General features: G+C 56.0%; 1 protein-coding gene across 3 annotated transcripts; it reads right to left on the minus strand.

Annotated features, from left to right (window-relative positions):
- Window positions 1-795: 795 nt before the first annotated feature.
- Window positions 796-9,195, minus strand: WBP2 (WW domain binding protein 2). 3 transcript variants are annotated; one of them, XM_045986146.1, is made up of 8 exons: window positions 9,089-9,195; window positions 6,241-6,349; window positions 4,786-4,921; window positions 3,572-3,664; window positions 2,827-2,961; window positions 2,538-2,660; window positions 2,034-2,110; window positions 796-1,926 (listed from the first exon to the last, which is right to left on the minus strand). In XM_045986146.1, exons 1-8 carry the CDS (start codon window positions 9,145-9,147, stop codon window positions 1,873-1,875), a joined length of 786 nt encoding a protein of 261 aa, XP_045842102.1. In that variant the 5' UTR covers window positions 9,148-9,195; the 3' UTR covers window positions 796-1,872. The 3 variants fall into 3 exon arrangements, with proteins under 3 accessions (XP_045842102.1, XP_045842104.1, XP_045842105.1); XM_045986148.1 differs by lacking the exon at window positions 9,089-9,195 and adding an exon at window positions 8,534-8,718; XM_045986149.1 differs by lacking the exon at window positions 2,827-2,961.
- Between the last annotated feature and the right edge of the window lie 3,242 nt (window positions 9,196-12,437).

Raw genomic sequence — 12,437 nt, forward strand, 5'->3', positions numbered from 1 at the left:
GGGTGGAGGCTCCCGAGACCTCTCCCCAGCCCGCAGCTGGTGGCTCCACTCGCTCCAGCCCACAGGTGACATTCCACCAAGGTGACGGGGCCAAGCTATGCAGGGCGGAGACAGCCCTGCGCCCCCGCCCCCACCCGGACTGCCAGGAGCTGCTCCCTTCAGACGCCCTTGTAGGGGCCCGAGCCAACTCCGGGGCCTCCTGGCGAGGCTGGCCGGAGGTGGTGGCTGGAGGAGCGCTGCTGCCCAGCCAGGAGGGACAGACACACCGACACTCCAAGAGCTTCCAGACGTGGTGCTGGCGTGCCCACAGCCCCCCTCCAGGCCAGGGCCCAGCAGGGTGCAGGCCCTGGGAAGGACTCTGGCTGTTTCCTCCGCTTCCCTCTCCTCCCAGACACAGAGGTCCCCACGAAGTCACACACTGAAGGCACCGGGGTACATGTTCCTCCCACAAACACCTCATGGCCGGAGGCAGGGGCCAGGGCTGCATTTCCCTGAAGTGGTGAGCACAGCAGGCCAGGGCCCGCCTCCAAGGCCTCAGGCCCAGGACAGCTGCTGGGCTGTGCCAGGCCCCAGGGGACCCCCGGGTGGGCCAAGTTGCTGAGTAACCACCACGGAACAGTGGGAGGCCTTCCCGGCCTGCGCAGGCCTCGGAGTGCTGTGGGAACAAGAGGCTCTCGCACGGGGAGGGCACGGTCTCCCCAGCGCCGCCCCCCCCCCCCCCAGGGCCCTCAGCAGCCAGACCGGTCTCTTTTCCCAAGAGCTCCCACTGGTCACCACACACAGAGCCAGAAAGGGTCCAGTCACTGCATTTTTACTACTTCACATTTTCAGCGAACAAATCAAGGTGCAAAGAGGGTTTATTTAACATTAATATATTAACTGGGGTTTTTTGTTGTCATTTTTTGTCAAATAAATAGGGAATTCTCATTAAATAACCATCTCCTCACTTCACGGCCAGTCCAGAAGCAAATGAAGAGCAAATATTAGTGCATCCAGGGGGCGGATCACTGGTTAGGCATGAAGCTTAAAGGGAAGAGGGCAGGGGAGGGGCTGGGAGAGGTCACAGTCAGCACACAGGCTCAGGCCACGCCCCCGGGTCAGGGACCTGTGTTCCAGCCCACCCAGCAGCCCCAAGCGGCATGATGGAATGAACGTGCATTCTCCAATTCCAGTCTGAGAAGCCCCTTCTAGAGGGAAAAGAGAAGGCAGAGGGCGACAAAAGCCAAACGTTATCTGGAGGGAAGCAGCAGCCTGGCCTGATGCCGCCCACCCCTTGGACGCTCCCCATGTCAAAGTGGTGGCAACAGGTGACCAAGGACAGGACAGGGCGGGGAAGGTGAGCGTGACCGGGCTGGAGGCTGGCTGGGATCGGAATGTGGGCTGACAGTCCGCGGGAAGGTGGCCTTCCACCGTGAGGCACAGGCTGGAGCGGAGGGAATGTGAGTGGGGCCCGGTGGGGGCCCCCAGGAAGACGTGAGGCCGGTCTGAGGGAGTTCCCAAGCGGAGCAGAAAGTGGATTCCAGAACGAGGGAGCTGGACTGTGGACGAGGAGGTGGCCAGAGAGTCCCTCTGTGGGCAGAAGCTACTAGAACAAGACAGAAACGGGACGGAGGCCCGTGCTCTGAGCAGAGCTCCGGAGGCGGCGAGAGGGAAGCGTTCCGAGCCGTGCCGCGGGCTCCGAGCTAGAAGCGGGGAGGCGCGGCACCCGAATCAAGGGCCCCCCCTTCCCTCAACACCAGTTCCTGGGAAGTGGTTTATAATCAGACCTGGAGGAAGAACAAGGCCCTTCCCTCACCCCCCAGCCCCAGTCTCAGCCCCAAGGGGAAGGGAAGGGAAGAGTGATGAGGGGTGGGAGGCAGGGGCGGGAGGGGTCTACTGGGTCTTCTTATCTTCTGGGGGGTAGTAGGGAGGTGGCGGAGGCTGGTTCTAAGGAAGGAAGAAGAAAGATCTCAATTAGAAGGTTCACGACAAGACAAGGTCTCCCCGCGCCCCGAGCCCTGCACACAGCCCACCCGCGCCCGGCGCCCGCTCACCGTGGGCATGTAGACGTTGTGCGGGTTGCCCGGGTTGTAATAGGCGCTTGCCGCCGCTTCCGCAGCCTTGGCTTCAGCTTCGAGAGCAAACACACTTGGGGTCAGCCCCAACGGGGGGAGATTCCCGCCAGGTCCCGCTCCCGACGGCTGGTGCTACCCGATTCCTTCTTCCAGCTCCTTCGGAGCCTCGCTCCCGACCTGATCCTCCCCACGATCCCGCCCAGGGCACACTGCCACCTTCCCACTGCGGATGACCAGACTGACAGAGGGAGACCTTCCCTGCCCCAGGGCACCACCCGACTAGCTGTGGGGGAGAGAGGGGGCTGCGGTCCAGATCTCCACCAGCAGCCACCACACTGCGGGTCTCCCGGACTAGGCCAAGGCCAGGGCCCATTCCCCATCGAGGGCTCCCGGCCAACCTCTAGCCATTCTCTGTGGCTCTCCGTGCAGCCCTGGAGAGGAGCGGGCTGATCCCCCAGGAGTGGGAGCGGCCCAGGGTCTCACCTGCAGGAGTGGAGGGGACATCAGGGCCGCTGACCGGAGGTTCCATGGGCCCAGGGTAGGGCGGTGGGGGAGGCTGCGCATAGCCCATGGCCCCGTCCATCATGGGCGGTCCCGGATAGAACTCTGCTCAGCGGGGGAGAAAGGGACCCAGTGAGCAAGCCAGCCCTGGCTCCCTCAGCGGGCACCTCCCGGGCCTCTCCAGCTCCTCTGTCCGTCCTGAAGTCTCCCCTCGACAACCCCCTGGCCTGGGTGGGTGGGGTGAGGGCTGGGCAGCGAAGGACACACTCACCAGGTGGGGGCGGTGGGTAGGGGTAGCCAGGAGGGCAGGGGTACATTCCATTGGCGACTGGCGGGGGAAAGACATAGGCCCCGCCGGGCATGTGGGGATAGCCATAGGCTCCACTGGGGACTTCGCCTCGGGAGGCTATAAACAAGTACAGGGGAGAGAGAAGTGAGTGCCGCCTACCAAGGGGGGCTGCAGGGTCCCCGGAATGTGCAGAGCAGACACGCCTCACCCCGCCCCATTCCCCTCCCTGTCCACGCTTGAGCCAGCCTCCGTCGGGGAGGAAGCGAGGGATCTGGATGGGGACACAGGCCGGGGCCAGGACAGGGGTGGACAGACAGACGGATGGACACAAAGAGGGAGGCTCAGATGTGGGACAGGGTCCCAGATGTGGCTGGGGTGATCTGGGGACAACACGGGGATGTCTGCTGAACTTTAAACTGTTGCACGGGAGCTTAATGGTTGGGTTTCTGGTTCTTATGAGGCCGCAGTAAAACATCCTGGAGTCCAAAGAGTTTTGTCCCAATGTCCCATACAGGCTCCGGGCCGGGTACACCTGGCCTCTGAGGTACAGGCCAGAGTGATGCTAATGACAAGTTTCCTTCCCAATTCCCAGCCCTGGTCGCCCGGGGCCCAGAGACCTCTCTCGAGTGCTTAAAAAAACAGAACAAAAAGTGAACAAACTCAAACGAACAAATTAAAACCCACACATTTAAATATGTTTTCGCCCGAACTTTCAGAGCGCCGATACCTTGGGACGCCACCTGTAGCATCCGTTGTCCAAACTCGATGGCGCCCCCTGCCGTAAAGGTCAACTTGTAGGACGCCGCGCCTTCCCAGCCACCTGGGAGGGGAACAGGGCCGTCAACAGCTCGGGAAAAGAACCCAGGTTACACCAGAGAGATGGCTCTCTGTTCTCTCGGGGTCTCTGCCCGGTGCCCCTGGGGCAAGGGCAGACTCCGCAGCGCCCGCCCGCCTTCCCGCACAGCTGCTTCTCGGGTGCCGCCCACACGGTGTGTCCGCACGACAGGCTTTAGGACAGGGGACTTTTCTTTCTTGGAACAAGCTTTCCCAGTTGTCCCATCCCCACCCAGGGAAGTTCATCAGCACTAGACCCTCCCACCCCTCCATGAAGCAAGTTCCTGAGCAGTTTCCTTCAGCAACAAGACGCATTCAAGTTCAGAGCCGATCCCTCCTGAGGGGCGTAAGGATGGACCCCTCGCCGCTCTAGCCTGGCTGCTGCCCGAGGGGAACTGTGAGCCCCGAGAGAGCAAGACTCAACTGGGCTGGGTGGGAGGGAGAGGCCAAGTTCAACACAGAGGTCTCTGGAGTCTCCTGCCCGCCACCAAGCAAGGCACCTCCAGGCAGGAGAGGGGCAGCTGGCTCTTCCCGGCTCTAGGGAAAAGGCCATTCCCAAGCCCTGACACAGGTCTTCCCATACCTAAAATGTGAACACACTCCCCAGGTCACGATTAATCATTTTTACTTATTTTTTCAAGTCACCTGGCTGATTTCACTCTGAAAAGGGAGACGAGCTGCTACCTTCAATGTCCGCCTCTCCCAGCTCTTACCATTCAAAGGCCCGCCTCTGCTCGATAGCTGGCAGCCCTGGCGGGGGGTCGTGGGGGCTAATCCAGAGCCAGGAAGAGGACAAGGCTGGGGGTGATTAAGACAGCCAAAGCCTGGGGCGCCCGCGTGGCTCAGCCGGTTGAGCATCTGCCTTCGGCTTGGGTCGTGATTTCAGGGTCCTGGGATTGAGCCCCAAGTCAGGCTTCTGGCTGGGCAGGGAGCCTGTTTCTCCCTTTCCCTCTACTGATCCCTCTGCCTATGCGCGCGCTCAAATGAATAAATAAAATCTTTTAAAAAAGACAAAAAAAAAAAGACAGCCAAAGAGGATGTCTCCAAGACAGCAGAGGCGCGACCAGAGCCGTGCTTTGGAAGCCCCGTCTGAGCCCCATCACCCACCTCCTGCTTCAGCCTTCACTGTTCCCTTGATGTAATTTGCACCAAACACGGGCTGCTTGATCTCACAGTCCTTCATCAGATAAAACGGCATCATGAAGGACTGCATGGCATCTCTGCCTTTGGACAGAAAGATGATCTGCAGGGAGACAGGAGGGGAGCCCTCAGTGCCCATGCCGCAGCCCTGCCCGCTCGGCTATCACTTCCTGCGTGTGAGGAGTCGGCCCCTTGCGCCAGGGCCCCGCGGCCCCGGGGCACTCTCTGCACCAGAAGCTCCGGGAGAGCTCTGAAAGCGAAGGGCCTGGGCGCCTGGGTGGCTCAGACAGATAAGGGTCTGCCCTTGGCTCAGGTCACGATCCCAGAGTCCTGGGATGGAGCCCTGCATCGGGTTCCCTGCTCAGCGGGGAGCCTGCGTCTCTTTTTCCCTCTGCCTGCTGCTCCCTGCTTGTGCTCTGTCAAATAAACAAAATCTGAAAAAAAAAGAAAAAAAAAAAGTGAAAGGGCCTGTGTGCAGTCTGGCCAGAGAGGCTGAACGTGGGAGTGCCCGAGGAGAACATGCCGCTCACAGCATCAGATCACACCCGAGAGACAGGCTGCTCTGCTCGACACGTGGTAGATGTGCCTGGCAAGTGAGGGGCTACAAAGGTCGGGCAGGGAGCCTGGGGAGGGCAGTGCCGGTTTCAGAAGGGGGAGGCACAGCCCAAGCTTCACAGAACAGAGAGCGAAGGAGTGGCAGGCGGTGCTGCCCAAACAGCAGGAGGGTCCCAGCCTGCACTTGGAAACTCTCTTTTAAAACCCTTCCATCTGGACTGAAGATGCCACCAGAAAAGAGGTTTTCAGGCTCCTTTGTCTCCGCTAAGTCGCGGTGAGGGAAACTTGAAGATATGCCTCTCTCTTCCAACCATCTTTAAATCGAACTCTTGGTAGCTACGGGCAGTGAACCTTTTCTAAGAATGGCCATTTGTCTTTCTCTGGAAAGCTCTCAGTCGGCCTGGGTCATTCGCAGGCAAGGCCCAAGCTGCAGTCTGGCATTCCTGGCTCTGCCGGGCTGTGGTGGGCCGTCTGCCCAGCCTGGAGGCTCTGGGGGCGCTGCTGTATCCTGTTTACCACATTTGTCCCTCTGGTCGTGCACAAAGGCCTCGTGGGCAGCTCTTACGGAAATCAAAGTCGTAACAGCTCCCCACTCTGGGCCCCAAGTCATCCCAGCAACTGCACCCAACAACAGGCGGATTTTACAGGCACTGTTCCGGAAGCTGCATGGACTCAATGTCCAGGGGTCGGTTCAGCTACTCAGAGAGGCTGGTGGTTCTAGAACCCAGGAGCAAGTGACAGAAACATGTGGAGTGGGGAACTAACGCTCCCCAGGTTCAGAGGCCACCGGGCTCACGAGGCTGACCTAAGACTCACAACGGCCCCCAGGAACCATGAGCTTTCAAACTGTCCCGCGGTGCGACTCACCCGGTAAGGGGTAAGGTAGACGGTGCCTTTCTTGGTCCCTTTGAAGGCCTCGGGCACGTTCTTCATGTCATTGAATGTAAGTTCCACGTGGTCATAAGACATCAGGATGCTGGGATGAGAAACGAGGACAGGCCCTGATGAGCCAGCTCGGAGCCATGCCCTGCTTTCCCCAGGGACGGGCCCCTCCCCCCGTAAGCAGGTGTCTGGCACATCGGGTCTCAAACCTGTGTGGACAGTGCTGCAAGGAAACCATTAATATAGCCTTGGAAGGGATGAGCAAGGTGGGGGTCTACAGAACTTCCCCAAGCCCCACATATACACCTCTCCAGGTGACCACAGCAGGAGAGCCGAGGATATGAAAGCCGTAACACCATCATCCCTCAAATCTCATTAGATTACCTGAGTTGACTCTCCCATTTTCTTCTGAGCCCCTATAATAAGTGTCTTATTCACTGGCTTGTTAGTACTGATACACAAACCCTCTAAAACACGATCACGCGTTACCAAAGAGCTTATGTCACAATTCCTTTAAACCTGGGCTTCCTGGGGTGCCTGGGTGGCTCAGTGGGTTAAGCCTCTGCCTTCGGCTCAGGTCATGATCTCAAGGTCCTGAGATTGAGCCCCGCATCGGGCTCTCTGCTCAGCGGGGAGCCTGCTTCCTCCTCTCTCTCTGCCTGCCTCTCTGCCTGCTTGTGATTTCTGTCTGTCGAATAAATAAGTAAAATCTTTAAAAAAACAGAAACAAAAACAAAAAACCAAAACACCTGGGCTTCCTGAACGGGGTCTGCAGGGCTGGGAGTCCATGAAGCCCTTGAGATGACGGTGTCCGCGCACTTTCCTGGAAGAATCTGCAGATTTCATTATTCTCAAAGGGACTCATCACTTGAAGAGTAAGGCTCGCTATTCTACCATGAAATTTTAAACGCTAATTTAAACTCCAATTGCTGGGCGCCTGGGTGGCTCAGTGGGTTGGGCCGCTGCCTTCGGCTCAGGTCATGATCTCAGGGTCCTGGGATCGAGTCCTGCATCGGGCTCTCTGCTCGGCAGCGAGCCTGCTTCCCTCTCTCTCTCTCTCTGCCTGCCTCTCTGTCTGCTTGTAATCTCTCTGTCAAATAAATAAATAAAATCTTTAAAAAAAAAAATAAATAAACTCCAATTGCCGTACACACAATTTTTTTTTCAGGAATGAGGCTGAAATATCTTCTAAAACAAGGCACCCCATTATTTAAGCAGCACAGAGCCTGAAGCCAGGTAAGAGGCTCACCAGGACAGACACATTCTTGTCCCACAAAGCGCCACTGAGAAAGAAAGAAAAATAGTCCCAGGAGATGTTACCAAATGGCATCAAAAGTGTTTTTCCAGGCCCGGGACTGGCTCGCACACAGAGAGACTTACAAACCGGGAACAATGTGAGGTTTCTCCGATTATACGATAACAAGGTCCAAGTTCACACGGTTCCATCTGTCTTCCTCCTCCCAAGTATCACAACTGTCTTCACTGGGGAAGGTAAGTGGGAAAGCGGACTGGCACCGCAGAGAAGTCCAGCTCAGAGAGGGCCTGAGTGGCTTGGCAGATGGGTTAAGTGGCCGACCCTTGCTTTCTGTTCAGGTCATGATCTCAGGGTCCTGGGACCGAGCCCCAAATGGGGCTCTGAGCTCAGCAGGGAGTGTGCTTGTTCATTCTCTCTCTCCCTCTGCTCCTTCCCCTGCGCTCGCACGGGCCCTCTCCCTCTCTCTCTCAAATAAATAACTCTTAATATGTATATATATCTTATATATACACACATGTGTATGTATTTATTTAAGAAATGCTGCTCAAAGAAAAGAGGTCATTACCAGAACAGGCTGGTCCCGAAGACCCTGAGCAGGTTAAGATGGTGGGACCATCAGCATCCTGAAGCCAGGGCACCCCAGGCGTTCTCCTGACTTATCAAGCATTCCTGGGTGCCGGCTGTGGCAGGCTACAAGGCTCTGATCCCACCAAGTCTCTTCTGGGGACTCAGACTCCTCATAAACCTTCTGCCGTCAAGAGGCATTTCAGGGTTAGTACAGTTCAACCAAGATCTAATTCCCAGAGCCCAAGGAGCAAGAGAGAAGACACCTAGAAGTCCAGAGAGGGGAGAAGAGACAACAGACTCCATCTGGGTTTAGGAGGTATAAGAGAAAGTCTAAGGCTGGGAGACCTCTGCTCTGGGAGGTGACCCAAGTCAACAGGCATTCAAGAGACAGACACAAGGACGGACACCGCGCTAGGAGATGTGTTGGACATTTGACAAACATCTATTTAACTGCACCTCTGGGCCTCAGTTTCTCATCTGGACGCTCAGCAGTTCTGAAATATGCTGGAAGGCTCTGTACTGTAGTTAAGCCTACTGACTTCTGAGTAAAGTCGTCCTTCCCGGAATCCCAGCTGTGTTATTTACAGCTCTGTGATTGCAGGCAAGTTACTTAGCCTCCCCGCGCCTCAGTTTCCCTAGCTGTAAGGTGTGCGGCACAGCATCCGCCGCGCCGCGCTTACATATTAAAGAAGGCAGAAGAGGAGCGCGGCCTGGCACGTAGCAACCGCCCGGTAAGCGGCAATTATTGTCTAAAGCTTTTCCCACCTCTTGAAGTCATCGACCCTCAGGGCCCCACCTGTCTCCCGCAGCCCCGGCCCCCTCCAGCCGCCCCACCCCCGGCCAATCGCGGCAGCCCCGCCGCTCCTGCCTCCGGCCCCGCCTCCAGCCGTTACCCCCCACCCACCGCACCCCGACAGTTTACCCTGTTCACGGGTTTACCCCCGACCGCCCACCCGCCCACCTCCCACGTCCTCCCTTCCCTCCTCCAGGATCCTTCCGCAGTGTTTTCACCTCTCCGTGTTGTTGACGATCACTCCGCCGCCCTCCGAGTGATTCTTGTTGAGCGCCATAGTCTCTCGCAAAAGGGTCCCGAGACTCCCAACGCAGTGCGCTTGCGCCCCTCTACGGCCCGCCCCTAGTGGCGTCGTTCGTATTAGAGTCAGCCAATCACAGCTCTCGTGCGGAGCCTGACCCAACCACCTGATCTCGAGCGTCACGTGGTAATAGTTTACTCGCTTCCCCCCTCGCCCCCGAGTTTCGCCTGCGTCACAAACAAGCTGAAGACTACAATTCCCAGAAGGCAATGCTCCCTCAATAGGCTTTTCTCTACGCTTGCGGAAGGCTGCATTCTGGAACTTGTAGTCTTTTGACTCCCCTAATTGCATAACTAATCGGCGGGTGCCTTCCCCACCGCCCATCCCCTCTTCAATGGAACAGGAATAAACAGTTGGACCTGCCACAGGGGAATTAATCGTAAAGGCCCTGAACACAAAAGTGCACATTCACGGAATGGGGACAGTAATCTAAACCAGGTGTAGGGAATGGTGAACAGTCACCTGCTGGGGCATCTTTATTCTCTCAAAGAGCATTTGCGGACCCCCGAGTCCGTGACTTTGCCCCCGGTTAGGGTCGTCGCCGTAGCGTTGGAGATGAGGGCAAGGCCCGCGTCCAGGACGTGATGGCCCGGCGGGCTGGCTGGCGGAGCGGCGTCAAGAAAACTTCCCGTCCGTGTCATGAAGTCAGACCCAAGCCCTCCGAGGTTGGGGGTGAGAATGTCCGTACGGGGAGGAGAACCCTCGTGCCAGGACCTGACACCTCCGCCAGCCTCACAGTACGGGCGGGAGGGCCCCCACCTTCCGGCCGCCTCCACCGCGGTGGGCCTAGCGGTGGCACTGCCCCCCTCCCCCGCCCCCAACATTCTGGCTCTCAGTCCCGCCCGCCCTGCAGCGACGCAGCTCGAAGACCGACACAAGATCGGCAGTAATTGAACCGGGCACCAGGCGAGACCTGCAGCCTCATTATATGGCTCACAGAATAGAGCTGACTCATGGTAGCTTGGGACCCAGCCCGGGGCGGCGCCCTGGGGCAGCTGTAGTTATTATGGAAACTACCCCCGCCTCCGAGGTGGATCTTTAAGGGGGCGCGGGGGGGGGGCGGGGGAGGGGGGTCCCTCCCCACGGGGCGGTGCTGGTGCAGCGTTAATCCTGAGGGATAAGGGATCAGAGTTTGAGTTGAAGCAGACTGCGGATTCCCTGACACGTGATGCCCAAGCCTGGGGACTCATCTGCGATTTCTTAGGTGAAGTATCAAAATCCAGAAAAGGTTATGAGACGTCTAACAGCCTTTTGTGACGTCTTAAGCACAAGCAGGTGGGACCCTGCAGGACCAGAGCAATGAATTACTGCATAATGGACCCGGCAAGATCTGCCCCAGCAGTTAAATTAATTTTAGCACAGAAGGTCTATGCCGCTGTTTTTAAAAAATGACGGCAAGTTCTACGTGCAGACACAGAAAGACTGCCCGTCTGTTGGGTGCAAACAGGTGTATGAATATGCTACAGCAAAAAACCAAAACACAAAAAACTTTTGTTTGTATTAAAGTTAGGATTTAGATCTACATATAAAATTTCTGGAAAGAGCCACCAGACATTGTTTTCGGCATGATCCCCGGGCGGCGTGGGTCTGGGAGTTGGGGTGGGCTGGTGACTCCGTATATTGTATACTTCCTCGTACTGTTTAGTTGTTTACTGTGCACATTCTAAATATTAATAACATTTCAAAAAGAAAGCGAAGATCCGCCTAGTAAAGGTTATGCAAGAATGAATGCTTTGAGGGCCATAAAAGGGAAGGTGGGGAAACAGTCCAGTACCCCCCCACACCCCTTTGGGGAACTCCGTCCGTGGCAGAAACAATTACAGCTTTTAGAGGCCTTGTTAAGAACTAAAATACGCAATCAGAAAACACGGTATACACAGCTGTAGCCGCACTGAGGCCTCGTGACAGGAGAGGAAATGTGTTGAAGAGGAAGTCAGAGTGGAGATGAACTAGCAGGCTTAGCTGGTTCCGGTGTCAATGACCAACTTCTGCAAGTTTAATAAAAACATAGGACTCAGGGCGCCTGCGTGGCTCAGTGGGTTAAGCCTCTGCCTTCGGCTCAGGTCATGGTCCCAGGGTCCTGGGATCGAGCCCGGCATCAGGCTCTCTGCTCAGCAGGGAGCCTGCTTCCTCCTCTCTCTCTCTGCCTGCTTCTCTGCCTACTTGTGATCTCTGTCTGTCAAATAAATAAATAAAATCTTAAAAAAAAAAAAAACCCAAACATATGACTCAGGGGCACTTGGGTGGCTCAGTTGTTAGGCTCAGGTAATGATCTCAGCGCTCTGGGACAGAGCCCTGCATCGGGCTCCCTGCTTGGCAGGCGCCTGCTTCTCCCTCTCCCACTCCCCCTGCTTGTGTTCCCTCTCGCTGTGTCTCTGTCAAATAAATAAATCTTACCAAAAAAAAAGTATGTGTATATATATATATATATATATATATATATACATATATATATATATGTATATATATATATATGACTCTGGGACACCAGGCTGGCTAGAAGAGCACGAGACTCTTGGTCTCGGGGTTGTGAGTTTGAGCCCCATGTTGAGTGTGGAGATTACCTAAAAATAAAATCTTAAAAAAAAAAAAATCTTAAAAAATAATAATAGTAAAATTAAAATATAGGACCATGTGAACACATTGTTAGAGTCACTCCTGGCTGTGAATTGGGCAGTGGTTTCCAGCACCCATGCTGAGGGGCTCAAGGGCAGCTCATAGCTGAAACAAGACACTGGCAAAGCGTCCCATCTGAGCCCAGGGCTCAGACCTCAGACTTCTCCTGCCTTGGAGTTCGCACAGTCTCTGCGTGTTTCCAGAAATGGTCACTTTTTGCTGAGTTGTAATCGTTCCTATTCTCCAGAGGGAAGCCTTTTTTTTTTTTTTTAAGATTTTATTTATTTATTTGACAGAGAGAGAGATCACAGGTAGGCAGAGAGGCAGGCAGAGAGAGAGGAAGGGAAGCAGGCTCCCTGCTGAGCAGAGAGCCCGATGCGGGGCTCGATCCCAGGGCTCGATCCCAGGACGCCGAGATCATGACCTGAGCCAAAGGCAGAGGCTTAACCCACTGAGCCACCCAGGCGCCCCCCTAGACCAACTTTGGGACAATTTTTATTTTAGATTTTGTTGTGCTCTGCCATTTTCTAGTTTAGGTTGTCATTTGAAAAATGGCTAATTGTTAGGCACCAAATTGATTTTGCCACTCCAGCTTGAAAACCTCTGTTCCAGAAGAAAGGCTGGGGAGGGGGGATGGGAGAGGGAGAGAA

This window comes from Meles meles, chromosome 18 (genome assembly GCF_922984935.1).
Source record: "Meles meles chromosome 18, mMelMel3.1 paternal haplotype, whole genome shotgun sequence".
Taxonomy (NCBI): Eukaryota; Metazoa; Chordata; class Mammalia; order Carnivora; family Mustelidae; genus Meles; species Meles meles.

What these genes read in the sequence shown, in the direction of transcription:
- WBP2 (XM_045986146.1), bottom strand. Translation starts at nt 9,147, where the DNA reads ATGGCGCTCAACAAGAATCACTCGGAGGGCGGCGGAGTGATCGTCAAC. An exon ending in GCTACAGGTGGCGTCCCAAG is followed by an intron (nt 2,962 to 3,571) that starts GTATCGGCGCTC and finishes ACTTGTTTATAG; the next exon opens with CCTCCCGAGGCGAAGTCCCC. An exon ending in ACAACGTCTACATGCCCACG is followed by an intron (nt 1,927 to 2,033) that starts GTGAGCGGGCGC and finishes TTCCTTCCTTAG; the next exon opens with AACCAGCCTCCGCCACCTCC.